Genomic DNA, 20,509 nt, shown 5'->3' with positions numbered 1-20,509 from the left:
AGGTTTAAATCTCAATACTTCTGGGTTGCCTAGAAAATTGCTATTTTGCTCTTTCTTTTTAAATTACAGGTGAATTTTAAGCATCAAATTAAGTTTGAAAATCAGGTTATTTGTGTATTATGGGGAGCTCTCTCACAGGTGCATTAAATGCAGTGGCATCCCTCCATCTTCAGCATCTCTACTATGGATACCTTCATTATCTAACCTTTTATTTAGTTGTCGCCTCCATAAGAACTTTCCATTATTCCTGTGACTTAAAAATCAGTCAGTTAGTTCATTCTTCTTAACTTATGTCTGTCATTTAATCTTTTTTTAAAAAAGTATTCCATCTTTATGATTAGGTGTGGAATTGGCAGTCGAGCGAATGTGTGTTTCTAAGAGGGCACAAGGAAGCAGTCAAAGATTTTAGACTTCTGGAAAATTCAAAACTTCTTTCTTGGTCATTTGATGGAACTGTTAAGGTAAATAAAAGGTTCTGTTTTGACAAATCACATAAAGTACATGTTACTGTCTCATCTGACATTTGGTGTTTCCTGCACTTTGTGTTGACCCACATTTTATTTAATTGATCATAAAGTGTAAGCTGACTTTTAAGACACAATTTTGCATTTTCTATTTCTAGTAAGATTTACACTCCTGTTGTTTTTTAACTGTGCCAGTAAGTATAGGAAAATGTTGGCCATATTAGAACCACATAGCTGAGTTTTATCTCCTACATATTGCTGTGTAAGACGCAGGTTTTTTTAACCTTTTTACAGTGTTACAAAAGTAACCTGTTTTTCCTGTATATTTGGTAGGTTTGGAATCTCACTACTGGAAACACAGAAAAAGATTTTGCTTGCCATGGCGATGCTGTTCTTTCCTGTGCTGTTTCACCTGATGGCAGTAAATTTTCATCTACTTCTGCTGACAAAACTGCAAAGGTTGGTTGCTTTCTGTACAAAGATAAAGATGATGCCTTATTTGTCCTGAAATGTATGCTATCTTTTTTTATTGAGGTAACTAGTGATTATTTTAAGTTACCCCGTTGTATTTCTAGTAGTAAATTTTCTGTATCTGTGAACATGTTTCTAAAGTTGTTACAGTCATTCACAGTTGATCTTGGATATAACTTGAGGCTGTCTTGGTGATTTCTGTACAAATAGAATGCAAGTTTAGTGCACAAGTTTGTGCAGAACCCTTTGTTTAGTTCTCTATGTTGATTTGTGAATAGCCTAACATTCTTAATTTGGAAACCTAAGTTAGGAAAAATTTCTGGAACTTCAAGTGAAAGTGCTGTCCATGGTTCCTGGTATTCTTGTTCAAAAGGAAGGTGCAAAAATAAGTGGATTGTTTAATGTTCTAGGGCTGTCCCATGTGAATTTTAAAGTGTCCTGTTAGATGTTTAAAATGTAGTTTTAAATTGATTGGTGAATCCTTTTTCTATGAGGAGCATTAAACTTTCTTGTAGATGAATCAGTTTCATTAAAGAGTATAGGCCAAGGAAAAAGAATATATTCACAGTTGGTTTAGTTATTTGTAGCAAATGCATTCTTGTGTGATTCAGATGATAAAAACAGACTACAGTATAATACATACATAAATGCACACATATATATACATATGTACAAAAAGTCTTAAGTACTATTGCCTTTTCAGAAAGAAGTCATAATTGCTTTTGAAGTTTTCTTTTTCACTCTTCTGTAATGTTTTCTGTTTAGATATGGAGCTTTGAAAGTTCATCTGTTCTTCATGAGCTGAAAGGTCATGAAGCCTGCGTGCGGTGCTGCACTTTCTCTCCTAACAACAAATTATTGGCCACTGGAGATGACAAAGGAGAAATAAGGGTACTGCTTTAACCATGCTGTTTATTTCATAATTTGGTTGATAGTTCACAGACAGAATGGTTCTCATAGTTTGTGTTCTTGCACGTCTAATTCATTAGGGTTGTGGTGAACACTGGAGCGTTGAAAATAGCAACGTTAGCCACATGATAAAGTAGCTTGTCACAATATTCATAGATTTATGTTCCATGAATGCTGAGGAACTGATTCACATGATTTACTCGTAATTCTACTGTGAATTGCATGTCTGATTAAACCTTGCAAATATATGATACAGTTCTAAGAGGATAATTCCTTTTTTTTGATTATTCTGTCACTTCAAGTAAAATGCTTATTTACAAGGGTTTTTTTTTTCCTTTAGTATAGAAAAATACATTTCAACTTTCCTTACTTTTCCTTACTATTTTTTCCCTTGTTTTCCCCATTAAGTTTACTTATATACATAATCTTCTCTCTCTTTTAGATTTGGGATATTTTAACAGGTGCATTGCTTCACTTCTGCTCCCCAGTTACTGCAGATGAAGAACCCACACATGGTGGTTGGGTAACAGACCTCTCATTTTCTCCTGACAGTAAAATGCTTGTGTCATCTGGAGGCTTTCTGAAGGTAAGCCTTGAAGTAATGAAATATCCTAACATACCTAATTAAATGGCAATGCTCTGATAATCTTAAAGGAAAATGCCAGCTAATTCACAGAAACAAACCTCTAAAATGTTAACACAAAATTGCTTCATTTTCATGACTTTCTGTAAGTTTTCACTTCTCAAATCTGAAAGCCACTTGAGAAGGTCTCTTAAGAATTCAGACTTCAGACTTGGAGTTTGATTTTGAATTCCATATATTCTGTTTTTATTAGCTTCAGATTTTTATTAGCAACTTTCTTCATGGACATCTTGAATATTAAAGATCCCATTAATTTTTGTCTGCTTTAATATCCCCTCAATTTCAGCAGCAATTGTGTTCTCTATAATGAGCAGAAAAATGCTTTGTCAGGCTTTTATTTTTTTTAAAGATACTGAGTTTAAACTTTTTTAATAAACAGAAATTCAGGAGGAATTGCAAATGATAATTTTCTGCCTTGAAAGACATTCTGTAAGGAATCTTTGGAAGAAGGCATGGTGAAACTGAGGAAATCAGTCTTTTCATCAGTCTTTCATAGGTTCAGACATACTGGGCATGTTTTTTTGGGAAGGGGAAGATGTAGTCGTTCTTTCAGTCTGTGAATTGGTTCTTCATGATTGTAAATGCCTCATGAGTTTATTTTTTTCCCTCATGCAATAGCAAATACCTGTTAGTAGAAACTGTGTGTATGTGAAATGGCAGGTTGTGGAGTTCTCATCTCAGAGTGCTGGAGATTAGTTGATTGTTGGTCAGTGTTTGGCTGTTGGACATGCTACAAGACTAAATTCTTTGAAGTCAGTTAGTAACCATTTAAAAAAGACCTTTGAATTTTCTAATTTAGCATTTAAAACATCTTCTGATGTTCATTTCATTTGAAAGGACAAGATATGCATCCTATTTCTAGCTTCCTTCCCATTTGTCTTGTGGTTACACAGTTTGGTGTTGTGATACTTCTTAGAGTCATATGGTTTAGGATGTTAGGGACTTCTGGAACTCATCTAGTCCTGCCTCTTGCTAGAAGTAGTTTGTAGAGTTAGGTGAAGTTGCTTAGGGCATTGTTCCATCAAGTTTTGTCCCCAAATCCAACAGGGGCACGTCTGAGCCCTGAGAAGAAAGTCTGTAACCCTGTTTGTGGTAGCTGAAGACAGCAGGCCAAACAAATTCAGTGTTCTCTCTTCTATGATGTCTGTTCTAGGTGTCCAGTCATCTCAATGACCATGTGCTCTTGGATTTGCTCCAGTTTGTCAGTGTCTTCCTTGTAGTAGGGTGAGGCTCAACACACCATGACTGAACTGTTGACTACTACTTTTTGAGTCTAGCAGTCCCCGCAGTTTGTCACCTACCTTGTATTCCACTCATCCAGTCTTTATCTCTCCAGTTTGAATATAGGTACACCACAGGAGACTACGTTGAAGGCTTGGCTAAAGTCAAGGTTAATCACACCCATTGCTCTTGCAGTGGATGAAGAGCCACCAGTATTGTTACTAGAAGTCAGTTGGGTGGTTCAGCATGGTTTACCTTTGATTCATGGTCACCTTCTTGTCCTTCAAGTGACTTGAAATAGCTTCCAGAAAACTTGTTCCATAATAATCCTGAAACCTGGAGTACAGATTATTGGCCTGTAGTTCCCAGCATCTTCTTTGCCCTTTGTGAAAATGAGTATGGCATTTGCCTTTTTCCAGTCGTCTGGACCAGATTCAATCCCCATGTCTTCTCAAAGTATCGTATTTCTGCTTTTCTTTCAAGATCTACAGTTTGATGTGTATGATATGCATGGAAACACACACACTTGCACCCTTTTTGTAGGGAGATACTAGTCAGTGAAAATCTAAAACATTACAGAAGTTTGGACCTCTAAAAACTGGACTGAGTTGGATTGTAGTTACATGGAAGATATCTTAAAACAAATGAGTCATCTTATTCATAGATGAGGTGCATCCAACTATGTACTGTTGAACTTACTTTGTGAGTGGTGCTTACTGGCCCAACACCTGATGATTTAATCCATCAACAAAGGTTCAAGAGCTAATTAAGATCCTTTTTTTTTTCTGGGTCTCCATCAAATAACAGACACTTCAGGAAAAGTGATTTTAATCTGAACATTTTAGCTGTGTAGTTGCCAATCTGTATTATGCACACAGCTGTAGTATTACATATTTCATGAGATGAGTAAGCTAAAAAGTAGTAATACCACCTGCTTTTATAGGTTATCAAAGCTGAAGGTGTTCTGTTTTGATATTCTGCTACTGGATCCAAATGTTACAAGAATAGAGGGCAGAATTCTTGGTGGAACAATCAAGTAACAGCTTTGTGCTGGATTGTGTTTGGTTCAGTTTTGCATTGGTCTACTAGTTTTTCTGAGAAATGTGAAATTTCAGTCTACAGTCATGGAGTAAACTAATGGTCAAAGGTTTCTCTGAATCTTTGGTATTTGTGCTTTCTGTATATTCTAAATAAAAATAAATCTAACCTCCATGCAAAAAGTCTGTCCTGCTAGCAGAATGGGGAAGGGTTTCAAATGGGTACATGATTGATCCTCTTGTGAGGCAAGCTGTTTTTCAGTCCAGCTATAGTTTCGCTTACATTGCCTGGCAATGTGTTTCATGTATTCATTAGTGTATAGAAAAATGCCTAATCTTTTAAATTTTTGATGCATTACAGTCTACGTCTGTCGATCACTTTTTGTGATGGGGTAGGGGGCAGTCCTTGAATTTATTATTTTGTATTCTTTCCTGAAATTGCACAGCTGCAGTCTTTTTGAAGTTTCTTTTCATCAGAAGGTCTTATACCTCTAGGTACCGGTCCTAAACATTTTCTGCTTAAGATTGCTTGTATTTTTATTTTTAATTCTACCTTTTTGGGGAAAGCAGTCAACGGGGCTTGCCATGCTAATCCTGTTTACAGAATTTGTCCTAAGCTTCCTTCAACTAACTGAAAGTGTGTTATTTTTTATAGTGGTGGAATGTAACTACTGGAGAATCCTTACAAACCTTCTACACAAATGGAACAAACCTCAAGTCAATACATGTGTCTCCTCATTTCAGAGTGTATGTGACTGTTGATAATCTTGGTATTCTTTATGTATTACAGAAGTTGTGATTAATATGCTGAACGCTGCAAAGATTATTCCTGTTTTTTTGAGCTGGAAGCGAAATTCTGCGAAGTATTTGTCTGATGCTCATTAAGCTGTGAATTACATTTCATTGTTGTATTCATGATGTTTTCTTGTATATTTATTTACAATTAAGCATGTTTTTTTAAATGAACTTGCATTTAATCTTGTTTTTAATAAGCATCATTGTAATCCTTAAGTCTTGATTTGCATCTTAAGTGTGTTGCTTCCAATTGTGTAGGGAAATTATATTCAGATTTATTCAAATTAGTTGAAATTAATATTAATAGCAGTGAAGAAATAATAGGAATATAATACTTTGAAATTGTATTTTGTGCTAATGCTGGGGGCTAAATGTTCTCTAGCCATGAACACAACTGCGTAACGCGCAAAAAAAAATTATTTTACTGTGATGCAAGGATTTTCATTTAGTACAGAATGGAAAGAATCAGGGACATAATTCATTTGAGAAATGAAACTCCCTATCTTGGTGCTTGACGTTCAAAATGAATCAAGTAGCTGTTTGGTTCACAGCAGCGGTGCTTCCTGCTCACGGTAAGAACCTTCACGCTTCTGACCTCGTGGAGATAAAGTTGGTTGTTAGCACACGTGAGCCGTTCTTGTTCAGGGGAAGATCTTGAGTCTTGTTTTCTCAAGGCGAGATCTGAAATGACGTTTGCAATTGAAGTGGAAGAGATTGTGCCACGTTTCTATCAAGGATTAATAGAGCTAACTGGCTAAACTGAGAATGGAAATAGATTTAAAGCTATTTATTGAAAAATATAAGGAGATGTGAATTTTAGGGGTGTTTTGACTTTTTGGAATTAACATTCAGTTTATACTACGGAGACATTTTGTTGTCATCAGCTTTGTTTACATGGGTTTCTACACACAGGGATCTCTTGCTTGGTAATATGTGATTTTCTGTTTGATTTTTTAACTTGTTTGTTTTCTGAATGTTTTTTACAATGTATTTATAGATTTAATCTGAGGGTGAAATTTTGATGTTTTATACTAATTTTACTTGACATATCTTTTGTGAATAATTAGATGACCATTTTTCTTGGCTACCCGATAAGCCTTGTTCTGGTAAATTGCCTCTGAACTGCTATGAGAAACTGCACAAGCATTAATAACATGATTTTCATATTCTCGTAGTTGGCACCATCTAAGTGCTTAATTGTAAAAAGTACATTACGAAGTGTCTCAACTGATACTGAATAATTAAATTCTCACTTTTAGTATTTTTTGTGTGCATTTCAGAAGACTTTATATACCTTCTTGATATTTCCCTGGTTTGACAATCACCAGTTTTTCCTCTTTTTTAACTTGAAATTCCACCATTTCTAAGGTACTGTTGAATACGGGTCAGTATAATCAAGGTACTACTGGCAGAAATGTAAAGAGAAGAAACTGAGTAGAAAAAACGTGATGTTTTTTATTCAAGTATGTACAACATTCAATAAAGATAATCCAGGCAATATTGGCCAAAGTTGTAAATGAATTTGAATTCTTGAGTGGTTTTTTGTTTCTGGTTGTGTGTGGTGGTGTTGTTGTTGGTTTTGTTTTGGTTTGTTTTTACAGGGTAGGAGGGAGGGGGAGTGCTGCCTCTTTTATTGTGGTTTTACTTTCCATCTCAAAATAATGCTGCCTTACAAACTACATCAAAAGCAACAGTATTAAATATGAGGATGGAGGAAAAATTGAACAAAGGGAAACCGAAGTCTGGGAACACGTCCTGTAATGTTCAGGATGGAGTTGCTTCTATTGTGTGGTTTGTACAGACCTCTGGTGCTCTGCCTGAGTATCTGGAGATCCAAGAAGCACGAAGGTCCTCTCAGCCAGTGTCCCTTGATTGCCTGGGCCGTGCTGTCCTTGTTCCACAGGCTTGTGTTGGTCTGAACTTAGAGACCCAACTAGGTAAAAAGTTACAGGATAAACATTTGGCATTAGGAACCAGGGCAGAAAGTTGACTTTTGTCACAACGCTAATGAAACTCTGATGACAGGAAAAACTGGTTGTGGTTTAATGGAGAAAGTGACCTGTGAATGAGTGGAGTTCATGGATGATTTCAGTTTTCAAGTGAGTAGGAAGCAACTAGCCCAGAAGCTTGAAGAAGTGGGAGATAAATAGTGCATTCTTGAATTCTTCTGCAAGAATGACAACACAGCAGCTTTATACTTGTCTCTGGATCTGAGTAAGCCGTGCTTTATAGAAGGTGGCGTTAATAAAGTCAGGATGGTTGTGCTCGTGTACATCTGTGGAGTTGGCTGTAAGTCTTCATAGCTGAGGTGGAAGAAGAGAAATAGAGATGAGAAAGTCTGAAGAGGATGACAAAATGTAAATGAAGATTTGTTAAAATAGGGGCCAAACAAGTCAGCAAGTCTTTAGTTTAAAATATTAAATAAAGTTAAGGCAGTTTGCTGTAATAAAAAATAAAGTCATGCTGTGTCATCAGATTTAGCTGTTCTCTTTGATGTTAGATGCATTTTAAAAGAAACAAAAGAAAGTTTGGCCACCAGCAAGTTTTATGTAGATTGAACAACAACGCTTCCGTTATCTCTTGTAATGCCAGATCAAATTGAATCAGTCTGCATTCAAATTCAACTAATGAGCATTGCCAATTTTATGTGGTTCTCTAACTGAAATTACATATGCTTTTGTGTAAACAATTTTTAGGTACGCTTCCTCTTAATGATGCCTATCAGTTTCTGCAGAAGTTCTGAGTCTCTTCACTTTGGCAATTAGACCTATAGCTCCTTCGCAAATCTTTTTATTCAGGAGGAATTGTACCCGCATGCAGTACAGCTGCTCAAGAGGATGCTTTATATTGCCTTGAATTGTACCGTTCCTTTAACTACAGTGTTCCCCTTTTCCTCCCCACACCTGCAGTCATTTGAAATGGAGCTATGCAGTTATTGCCTGAGGTTTTCCCATGTAAAGGTTTATAGATATCTTATAGTGCTGGAGTGTGTGGGTAGAGCTGGAACTGGTAACATGTTGCCAGTAGAGGAACATCCTCCACCCCAAAATTATTCTTCCTGCCCTAAAAAATGATGCAGCTAAACCCTCTATTACGGACTACTGTGCAAGTTTGTTGTTGTTTTTTTTTTCCCCACAGTTTTTTATTTAGTGAAGTCTCTGTATGGAACCCAGCTTTCCAGGTTGTATCTAGCTATGACAGAGCCTGTGTCCTCATCTCTGCTCTCCTGAGGTCTTTTACAGAAGCTGATGCCTTTGCAGATTTCAGGGGAAAGCCCTTGCCCTCCTGGAATGGAACACAGCAGGAAGGCCACTCTGCCCCATTATCAAGAAGCCAGTTAATCCAGAATACCAGTAGGTCACAGAGAATTCAGGTACGTTCTTCCAGTTGCTAGTAGAACATGAACACTTCACCAGATCATTCAGTTGCCCTCTCTCTATAGTGCAGAGACTGTGGCAATGCCAAGGAGGGCAGAACTCAGCTGTGTGCCTGAGAGATGCTTCCTGGTTTGATAGCTCAAACTCAGATGTATTTGTCCACATTTTGCTTTCCTCGTTCTGTCTGTTATGAAGACACAAATTTATTTGGGCTCATAGGTGGAGGTGATGATGCCCAAGAGCTCTGAGAACTTGGGACATCTTTATTTCTGTTGTGTTTTCAAGAAGAGCAGAAGCAAAAATGAACCTTACTGCTTGGAGAACAGGGAGTGTGCCAGCTACTCAACACTTCTAGTGTGATTTTTTTTTTTTGTGCTTGATTTCACTTTGCTCTTACAGGCTAGGAATGGAACAAAACACTGGCTCTGCCAATATGCATTAAGATGTCAAGCCTAGATGGCTAGGCTTGTTTTTGGAATGAACTCTGTAGTAGGTTGGCCTATATGGCCAGCAGGACTAGGGAAGTGGTGAGGCTGGTCCTGGAATATCGTATTCAGTTTTGGGCCACTTACTAGAAGACATTGAGGTGCTGGAGACAATCAGAGAAGGGGAATAAAACTGTTATAGGGTCTAGAGCACAAGTCCTATGAGGAGTGGCTGAGGGAACTGGGGCTATTTAGCCTGAAGAAAAGGAGGCTGAGGGGAGACCTTGTTGCTCTCTATGGCTACCTGAAAGGTGGTCGTAGCATGGAGGGTGTTGGTCTCTTCTCTCAAGTAGCAAGTGATAGGACAAGAGGAAATGGCCTCAAGTTACACTAGGGAAGGTTTAAATTGGATATTAGGAAAAATGTCTTCACAAAAAGGGTTGTCAGGCATTGGAACAGACTGCCCAGGGAAGTGGTTGAGCCACCATCCCTGGAGGTGTTTGAAAGATGTGTAGATGAGGATCTTAGAGACATGGTTTAGTGATGGACTTGGCAGTGTGAGGTTAGTGGTTGAACTTAATGATCTTAAAGGTCTTTTCCAACCAAAATGTTTTTATGATTCTATATTTTTCAGCACTTCCAAAGCTGCTGTGCAGTGCTGCTATCCACATCTTTGCATGTTGGTGTGTTTTTTGCGGGAGGATGGGGAGTGGTGGGTTTGGAGGAAGGGTGTTGAGTTTTCTTGGGGTTTGAGGTTTGTTTGTTTATTTTTCCCAAATTAACTTTCAGCACACCTTCTAAGGGGGCTTTTTGTGAGAAAACTTGCAACTGGGTTTAATAGAGGCCTAAGTTGGGCAGTTAGGGTGCATCCTAAAAGATCCAGCGAGTATAAAGGAGTAAGATTTTTCCATCTACACGTGTTATTGAGAACTTCCTCTGTCATCTACTACAGTTACACTTGTGGAATACACCACAACTGTGTGATAGTTGGGCTACTGGAACTATTTGAGTGGCATGTGTGTGTTTATTCAGAAGGATGGGAAAGCTGAAGTATGTCTTTCAATAGGTGGTTTCTCTCTTGGGGCCTGACTGTTTACAGAACAAATTAGTTTCCCATGATGGTTTCCATTTAACAAACCATATTTTGTATGTATGACAAGTGCTCCAAGAACAGTTAGACTCGAGTCCTTCAGCCTAGAGAGGATTCTTGTTCTGTACTCAGAGAGATCACCCGAGTATGTAGTTAGGATGCTACAATTAGATTCTGTGTGGCTATATGTGTGATATTTTTCATTCATTCTATTCTTTCAGTTTGTGTCCTTCTGAAATTTTTTTAAGCTTTGTCCAGTTTCTCTAATAACATACAAACTCAGATGAATTTTGAAAACAATGTTTAAAATGACTCAAAATGAGGCAAAGACAAATTTATCCAATCCAGCTGTGTAAAAGTAAATGCAATGCTATTTAGCTAAAGCATGTGCTATTTCTAATGCATAAATGCACACAAAGTATGCTTAATATTTAAATTAGCTTAAAAATATAGTATTTTACATTAAATTAGTTGTGTTTCTTAAGCTCTTTTAATTGTTCTCTACTAACTGTATAGCAGATTTCATTTCTATAGATAACCAGTACTTTCTAGCAAATGAGACCAGGGATTTCCTGTGGTTCTAAAAGTCACATTATTTTTCTTTAGTATTCTCCAAAGATAGTAATAACTGGTCCATATTCCTCTTCCTCACTACAGTCAATAATCAGGTTTATGTGTGCCAAGATTTTGTAGCCTGGTGGTTCAAACTTACTCCAGTGCTAAGAAATCTTAGTCTTGTCATGTTTTGAGAGTACGTTTTCGAGTCCCAGAGATACAATGACAGGGACATTTATTTCTGTGCTTCCCAGTTAAAACAACTTATATTCATTTTTAATACTACGACCAGTATTGGCTGTTGTTTATAAGCCCCTTGGCAGAAATAGTGTAGGAAAAAAAAAGATTAAGGAACCACTGAGGAATATACTTTTAGTTTAACAGCACTGCAATACTGCATGAGGCAAATGATGTATTTTTAATGTGAGATTTGGAAATGCTCAAGAATTTTGTCTTTTTAACAGTTTTTGGTTTGTGGTGTGGTTTGGAGGATTTCTTGTTTGTTTAATTTGAGTAGAGAATAAATGAATGAACAGACATAGGCATAGGCCAGTGGAAATCTGTGTCTAAATACAGATCAAACATTCTGATTTAAATAATCCAATCTGAAGACAACAGTCATGTCTTGATGGTTGAGCACTCAGTTTCTAGAGGGTAATGTAGGATTTACTTATGCAAGTTGGTAGCTCCTCAGTTTTTGAAAGCATTTGCATGATTTCTTACAATGTGCTGTGGAGTTTATTTATATTCAATACAGCATAGCGATCATACATGATACATAATTATACATTATACATATATGTTGTACTTCTGGCTGAACAAATGAGAGATTGAAGGAAATAAGTGGAAGGAATCTAATCAATATGTAACTTAAACTTCAGAACTGGGAAATTTGAGGAGAGTTTCAAAGAGTTCGAACAGATTAAATGTTGGATAAATTTTACCTCTATTTGAGTATATGTTCAACAATAGCACAAAAAAAGGTCACCTGAGTCTGAATTTTCAAAGCTTATTGAAATAAATCTTTTATACATCTTGCAGATGTTGCACTCTCAGTTTCCCAAAGCCAAACAGTTGTGGCTTTGTCCCCTCTAACAATTTTAGAGCAGATAGTATTCTTTTCTCTTTCTACAGGGTTCAGCTGTTCTGACTCAGCAGCTGGTTTTTCATAGTGTGGAGCACTGGGTTTGTGGGAGATCTTCTGGGTACATGTTCATTCAGAAAGAAGAATAGGAAGTGACAAAACTGAATCTGTGGAAGAATAGTTTGTTTTTCCCCATAAGATTGTAACAGCGAATATTTGCCAGAGACAGGTACAATTCAGTTGAGCTACACATGATCTGGAAGATCTTTAACAAGCAGTTAGACAAGTGTTTTATACATCATGATGCTTTTGTTAGTAAAACATGAATGTAGACAATTAAGATTACCTTCTTTAAAAATTATAATCCTGCCTATATGTTTGATTTATAGTTTTCATACAAATTAATTATCCTTCTTTTCAAAAATTAAACCACGGTGCCTCTACTTCATGCAATTTGTACCTCCGCTTTGCATTACCTATTTTGCTCCTTATCTGAGTTCTGTCACGGGTTAGAAATTGTTTTAGGATAATAATACGTCTGTCCATGTGTCTGTTTTGTTTAGCAAGAACCTATCTGGAAAATGAGAATTTGATCACAGTGAATACTCTGAGCAGTCAGCAGCAAATACAAGAGCTCTTCAATATATTCTACTTTCTCACAAAAGCAAAGTTTGGGAGTCTAAATAAGAAATGATAACTATGGCAAGTAATAAGGGGATTTGAGTCTTGGGTGCCTTCTATTTTGAATGAGTTTTGTGCAATGACTGAGTTCTAACAAAGTGGTTTTCCCTGTTGAAATGATGGCACTGAGACATTTTTTGCGGTTTCTAAGGTGACTGACCATTTGTGGCCACTGAGGTTCCTTGAAGGGAAAAATTGGGAGTTCCTAAACTCAGTCAAAACTTCAAAGTGAGAAGAGCTGAATTAGGTATCGTAACCCAATGACTTGGCCCAAATGGGAGGAGTGCAAAAATTCTTTCCCAGAAGAAGAGAAAATTTAAGTGACTGCAGTCAGAGACCAGTAGCATGGATAACCCAGTAGCCATGGCACGTTAATTAAAGGAAAAGGTGTAATTAGAATGGGGTGTTTGTACCATGACAGAGAGAAACAGTATTTCTAACAGTTAAGCGCTTTTTGCTTTCCATTTGAAGTACAAGTTTTGCTCTTGTGGATCGTTGGACTTTGCTTTTTCTTTCTCTAAGCCAGTCTGAGAGGCTATTTTGAATAGGATATTCAAATAATTCTGGCATTTTTCCTTAAGAACTGATTAGAGTTTGAAAACTTGGTACCTTAATCTATCTTTCCCTTTCAGGGTTGTTTTTTCCTGACAGATTCTTGCTATGTTAAACAAGTGAAACCATATAACAAACACTCTGGTAATCAAGCCAACATAAAGCACTCATAAATTATCACCAGGCAGCTCTAAATCTGTCATAAATTCTTACTGACTCGTTCACAGGAATGTTTATGTAATTGAAAGAAAATATGGAGAGGAAGTTAAGTCTCCTTTTTACAAGTTAAATCAGCTATAGCAAGATGAAAAACACCCACACACTTGGCATTGGATCAACGGAGACATTCTTGAAAAGCAAACCTTTATGAAATCTTCATTATGAAATCAAATTATGAAATCAAATCCAAGGTGTAAAAATTAGCAGTTTGCCAGGTGTCACTGATGATACTCTGCTTGCATATTCCTTGTATAACAGGGTGTCACCTCGGTCAGGGAGGGACAGATTTGGAATCATTCCAGCAAAACAACTTTTCACATAGCTGGCAGCATAGATGTAATGTAGGATATGTTAAAGCTGGAATCATTGAAAGGGGTCACAGTTCCATAGATGTGAAAACTAAACAAAACAACACACCACAAAACCAGCTGAATGAGATACTGTTTTACATGACATCCCTTAAAAAGAGGGGTAGAAGCTTCAGTGAAACACAGAGAAGTGTATTAGGAGATGTTTATGATATGATAGGGTACAAAGTAAAGTACAGGAGCAACTGGTAGGGGTTCGTGCACCAAAGAGTGGGAATATTCATAAGCAAAGTAAATGAGAGGTCATTTAGTATTAAACACACAACAGCTTAGTCCATTAGTCCATTGATCACAGTGATGCAGTTGTGAAATATAATGTTAGAAAGGCAGAATATTTGGAATATATTAATCACAGGGATAGGAAGTTTATAATCTTAACAGAACAGGTGGTGAGGATACATTTGTTCAAACTAAAGAATTTTGAATCAGCAAGTCCAACCAATAAATAGCCAAATATCTGAGAAGGATAAGGTGAAGTGTCCTTTGATACATGCCTGGTAAAATTAGTCACACCATGGAAAAAAATGAGAAATTGTAATGATTCACAATCGTTTAATAATTCTGGTGTTTTAAAAGAGATGACCAAGGCAATTGTTGACCTGAAGTCACTCCTGAGTAAAACGGTGGAATGGAAGATTTAGGGTTATATGGAAGAGTCTACTCTGACTATCGCAGAATTTTTCTAGGTGTTGCTGATCATTGTGGTTTTATGAGAGGGTGGTTTCAGCAGACATTGCCGGCTGATTCCTAATGGTTTTGTCTGTGACTTTGTTTTTTAAACCCATCAGTGTCAATACGTGACCTTTGGTTTTCTTTAAGGAATTTGATTTATTATCACACATCATTTTGATTTAAAAGACCCTCTGTTCTGTAGCACTGGAAGAGAACATATTAGATGGATTAAAATATTGGTCACATTTTTGGTAAAATGTTATTTAATGTTTTTGTCCATGATCTGTAAAACATTTGATAAATATCAATTGGCTAAAGAGTGAATTGCAAGAATAAATAGCTATCACAAGATGATGCTTGTCTGTCATTTAACATCCAACAGTATGTTGTTGTTACCTTATGGACAAAGTACAACTTTGTAATACATAGCAGACTTAAGAATGCTAGTGACACCATCTTGAAAATGGTGATGTGGGAATTAAAATGGATGGTGTCATCCATACGAACTTCAAAGTGTCTGCAGTTGTATGTAAACAGGCCCTGTGAGTATGTGCAGAGAATCTGTCTTAGAAGGAGAGAGGTAGTGATTCTGTGCTTCATTAATAAGACATCAGCTGGAGTAGTGTGCATGGAGCTTTCCTATTTGTATTTCAGGAACAAAAAAATGCATTTAACCAAAATTTAAAAGAGGACCACAACAAGTGATCCATGGACTGGGCAAAAGTCTTGCACTGCAAATTTTGAGTTGAATCTGTTTTGTTGAACTGGAGAGAAGGTTGAGAAGTGACCTGTTAGTGCGGTGTGGGAGAGAGACAGGACATTTCAGCCTTACTGTCAGATAGAATAATGAGTTCTATCAGCTAGAAGAAAAACAAACTTGTAAAATCGTGTAAAGCAAGGGAATTAGTTCTTAATTTCTACATCTGTATGCAAAACTGCATCTAAACCAGGGCAGTCAAACTCATTTTCACCGGGGGCCACATCAGCCTCACCATTGCCTTCAAAGTAATGTAATCTTAGGACTGAATAAATGTAGGAGTAGTTACATTTATGCAGACCTAAGATTACATTCAGCCCTTTGAAAGCAAGGGCAAGGCTGATATGGTCCCCAGTGAAAATGAGTTTGACACCCCCGATGTAAACAAACATCTCAGGAAAACATTCCATTTCTACTTAAATGGTCCCAGCTGTTCTATATGCATCAGATGTTATGGCTTACTATAAAGCTAAGATCTTTATGCCCTTGCTTTGCATGTCTCACCTAAATATAGGTGCAGAAAGGAACTTAAGAGACCCTCTGATAATGTTTCTTGCTTCAGGTCTGCACAGTTTGTGCTAGGACAGCGATTCTAATGAAATACTGAGATTCTGAGTTTTTGTTGGTCATTTGTGGATCAGGAAGAACTTCACTCTTGTACCATATAATTTGACCTTTAAATCTTTTCACCTCCCTTTGAGATGATTGGCTGAAGTATTGAACACAGGTGATCTGTGCCTCCAGGTGCAACAAAATACCAATCTTTTTGTTTTCCTAATGTAGTTTCCTTGCAGACCATCATGTGATGACTTGTCTTCTGGCTGAAAAACAGATTTCTCTAAAGTCAGATTGGCAGAGATAAGTTTCCTCATTGCCTTCTGTAGTATCAAGTGCAGGCTGTGTGTACCACCAGCTGGAATCACTCAGGTACGTCTCACCTAAGCGCTTTCCTGCCACGTCAGGGCTGGGGATAATCATGGCACCTTAGTAGTCTCTATTCTTTACTTGTTTTAGCAATCAGTTTGACTTTCTAGGCTTTTGAGGTATTTGATTTAGGTAATTCCTGAAGCTTTACATAAGTATAGCTGAGTGAAATGTAATGGTTGTGACAGAGAGATGGTCACTGTGAATGATCTAACATCTTTGCATATTAACCTCTACTCATGCACAACATTCCCAAATACTTGGAGGTTTCAGTAGGTTCACTCAATTCCTATGCGGAATTGTTCACCTAATCCCTCACTGATACCTACCAGACATTATATAACAGTATAAGTAAAGGTAACTTGAAGAAAAAAAATATTAATCTTCTTTGCAACATAAACTCAAGAAATGAGTAGTGCTAGCCTCATTCATATACATTAGGATATTTTTGCTTAGGACATGGCCAAGCCCTTAATTCTGCAGCCTGGCAACTATCATTATCCAATAATTACAAGTGCAAGAATGAAAACTGCAGTGCACCTAATGCGTCTTCAAAATTAGTGTAGTCTATTCATTTTTTCCTCATGGTGTCACTATAGGATAAAGTTAATGCTCTTTGGTTATTCTCTATACTGGAACATATTTCCATTTCCTTTGTTTCACTCTGACTTTTTGGGTTTTCTATTACATGTTTAGAAAAGATGATAACAAATATGCTGTCTTCAAATTTGGCGGTTTGTCTCAAGCATTGAACCATCCTTAACATTGTGTGTGAATTTTTAACTTTTTAAAAAATGATTTAATATTAGAATAAATTTAGCTTTGGATAAAGATCTGAAGAATTAGAACAGTTCTTCTAATGAACTGAAGGTAGGAATTGCCATGTTTTAAAAAATTATGAAAAGGCACGTATCTTACAGTTAAGTGAGCTTATGATGTTAAATTAGTGATATATATTTTCTGTGTGTGAGGAAGAAATCTAGGGCGCTCTGTTTCTGTCTAAGCTTCACTTTTTCTTATGTGGTTGTACAGTGTTTTGAATTCAACTTGATAGATTGATAGAAAAAATATTCTTTTCCAAGTGCTTGGTGGCAAGAGTAGAGGGAAAGAGATAATTTTGTTTTGTTTTCATATCAATAGCATTTTTGTCTGTGTAGTTGTTACCACTTTACCCAGACCCATATTCTCAAAAAGATCTAGATAACCCACTTCCATAGTGGAAGGGTGAAAGATGTGGCAGTAGCAAATGAATATACATGTTAAGTAGGGCTGAAGAGCAATTTGCCTGTGGTATTGTACAAGAATAGGAGCCAGGCACAGAGGTGCCATTGCCCATTCCTGCATTTGGAGCACATCCTTCCTGCAAGGCAAGGGCCACAGGCCATTCCCGCGAGTTCCCTTTTCTGCCTTGGTGTTCGGCTGGCCGTGTTCAGGATTGTAATGAGGATGAGTGTGACTGTCTAGTCAGTAGGAAGAAGATCATCCACCAGTTCCACAAAAATCTACATCCTACTGTGAATGCTGGCTGCAAGTGAACCTCTTGGGTTTGCTTTGGTTACCTGAGCTGGTGATCAGCCTCTGTCTTGCTTGGGTTATGAGCTCACAGGTGGGGAAAGTAACTAGAACCCGTGTGTTCCAGGGTGGACTTGATAGCAGTATGGTCACTTTGCGAGTTTAGCAAAGGAGTTGGTTCACCTAAAGAAGTTACTGAGGACTGAAGAGTTACAGAGCTGTTCAGCAGAAGCCTGAGCATTGTCCCTCTGCGCTTTTCAGTGAGCTGAAAATCCTGTCAATATTTCCAGCAAGTTAAGAGTCCTTTTTTCTCTCACTTTCTTCAGTTTGTCTTTTTACATGAGATAACATATATCACTCTTCTTAGTTAAGTGCCCACATCTAAATATTGTCTCTAATCCTTACGCCATGTCTTTCACTTATGTGCTTGTCACTGCCCCACAATTCTTTAGTAGAGTCAATTGTTCTTTGGGCTGCTAGTTTGGAGACAGTTGAAGTTACTATTTCTAGACTGTTGTCTTGATGACATCTTAGATATCATCTTCCAGTGAAGTGTGAAGTGGGACAGCTGAACAGCACACATCGAAAGAAATCTAGGGCAAAATTAAATTTGAGTTCTGCACATGGCACAAAATGCCTGTTTTAATCTAGAATGGATGCTATAAACTATTTCACAGTTGGATGTAAAAGTTTATTAGTTGTCTAGGGTGCTGCTTTCTTTTCCAAAGGGCTGACACAACCTTCTTCATGACCTACTAATTCTCTTTCCAATGGTCACCATTTTATGGCCATGCCGGTTTTTGATGCTGAGATGTTGGCTTCAAACTGCAAGGCGCGTGTAACATTCTGGTTCTGCAAGAGAAGCAGCCTCTCATAAACTTGTTGGCAGAACCCCAGAACCAGATATGCCGAGTGCCTCCTCCTGCCAGCTGTGAACAGTAGCTCTTCTGGCTTTTCATAAACACCAGGCCAAGTTGGGGGAGTCACCGTGTCCAGTCTGAAATGCAACATCTGCTTGAGAAAACCCTTCACCTCTACAACACAGAATTTCCTCATTGTTGCCTCAGGAGTTTCTCCAGTTTTTAAGCCTTTTCCCAACGGCAGCTTTTTTAACTTGTGTATTAGAGATGTCACTACCCAAATAATTCTCAAATTCCTTTGTCACCCACACTTACCTCACTTTGATCCCAATTTCCTTATCTTCTCATGTCAAATGCAATCTCCTTCCATATCACCTCTATTCTTTTGCCTGTTCTCCACTCACCCACTGGAAGGCAGTTGTTGCAACTAAATCCTGGTTTTGCTACATACTTCCTTGATTTCCTCTGCTTCCCTCTTACCTTGAGTAGGGGTCAAGAATAGCAATTTTCCTCACTTTCTGATCTTTTGGAGGTGTCTTGCTTTTTCCCTACCTTCACTTTTAAGACTGATCATTGTCCCCTTACTGCCTATACACTTCCAGCATCCTAGGAACTTGAACAGAACGTCCCCTTGGCCAAGAAGGACTAAAGATCAAGTGGAAACTGCTTTGGGTTAGTGTAGGTTTGTAGAAGTCTCTTTGGATCTGAAGAAAGGAACGCTGAACCACTGTCCCATGCCAGAGGGGAGCCCATGAACCTCTCTCCACCTGGAAATGTGTCCCCCTAAAATCCCAGGTTTCTGCAAATACATGCCTGTTAATTCTTCTCTCTCCTTCCAGTTTCAATTTATGTCTGCTATGGGAGCTCCAATTGTTCATTGCCCCACTGTCCCAAAACTTTTCACACTTACTCCCTGCTCCAACTGTGTTCCATGTCTTGGCTTTCATGTGTCTTGCTGGCCACCCTCAGTCTCTTTTGCCCCAATTATCTCTCCCAAACAGGTTCAGCTGCTCACTGTGCCACCTTACCTGCTTGACATCCCTTTGATGAACCCAGATCAAACTCTTCTTGACAGTTTTCAGTTCTTGTTGTTTCACTCGTTTCCCTTAGGTCTGCTTAGAGTTGTGCTGCAGCTCATGTCTCATCCTTTAATTTTAGGGGTCAGTCAGCAATGTAAGAGATGCCCCAGTTTTATAGCCTGAAAATCCGGCCACTTTGTACTTTTGGTGCCTGAAGTGAACGTGTTTTAACACAACTCCCTGTGCGACTCTTTACAGGGTGCGATTAAATATGGGAAGTCAGCAGTTCAGTAGTGCACCAAAGAACCAGTTAATTAAGGACTTTGAAGTATTTACCATCCGTAAACAAAATCTGCATTCTAAACCAAAACTGCCTCCATAGCAATGCTTGGGTTTGTGCGGGACAAGATCAAAGCCCAGTGAAACTGGAGAAAGGGGAGGGGAGGCCCTTTCACTGATTTCACTCTCCTTTGGACCCAGGCCCCTTATGTCCTTCAGCAATGATAAAATGATGCACAAAGCACTGGGACTGTACAACTTCATTTTATTTTGTGTGCTTTTATAGGTTATAAATAAATGACAAAATTACAAAATTTATAACTGGAAGCCCAAGCATATTTACATAAGTATTTGTTGCAGTGAGGCTACTATTTACTGTTCTCCTATACAATTTTCCTTTTGGTACCATATTTTTAGTGTTATTTTTTTTACCATCAGTTGACTACATACATATCAACAGTGAATAGGCAAAATATGTACAAGGAACTGTTTTGTTCAAGTAAATTGAATGTTGTATTAAAAGTATGTCATCACTCAGCGCTATGATTAGGTTTAACTAAACCATATACAATTATCAGGTTTAAACCAAGTTCAA

The 20,509-nt window shown here is 37.7% G+C and overlaps 1 protein-coding gene across 2 annotated transcripts in view; it reads left to right on the top strand.

The window, feature by feature from the left end:
• The window catches only part of APAF1 (apoptotic peptidase activating factor 1), a 35,183-nt gene extending 28,116 nt beyond the window's left edge, over window positions 1-7,067 (top strand). For both annotated transcript variants that reach the window (XM_082076083.1, XM_082076082.1), the window contains exons 23-27: window positions 342-461; window positions 798-923; window positions 1,701-1,826; window positions 2,287-2,430; window positions 5,401-7,067. In XM_082076083.1, the coding sequence (XP_081932209.1) occupies window positions 342-461; window positions 798-923; window positions 1,701-1,826; window positions 2,287-2,430; window positions 5,401-5,544 (660 nt within the window). In that variant the 3' untranslated portion in view covers window positions 5,545-7,067. The remainder of the gene's footprint in view (window positions 1-341; window positions 462-797; window positions 924-1,700; window positions 1,827-2,286; window positions 2,431-5,400) is intronic.
• The last annotated feature ends 13,442 nt before the right edge of the window (window positions 7,068-20,509 follow it).

Source organism: Streptopelia decaocto, assembly GCF_964273445.1.
Source record: "Streptopelia decaocto genome assembly, chromosome: 1".
NCBI lineage: Eukaryota > Metazoa > Chordata > Aves > Columbiformes > Columbidae > Streptopelia > Streptopelia decaocto.
This window is presented reverse-complemented; position numbering and strand designations above follow the sequence as displayed.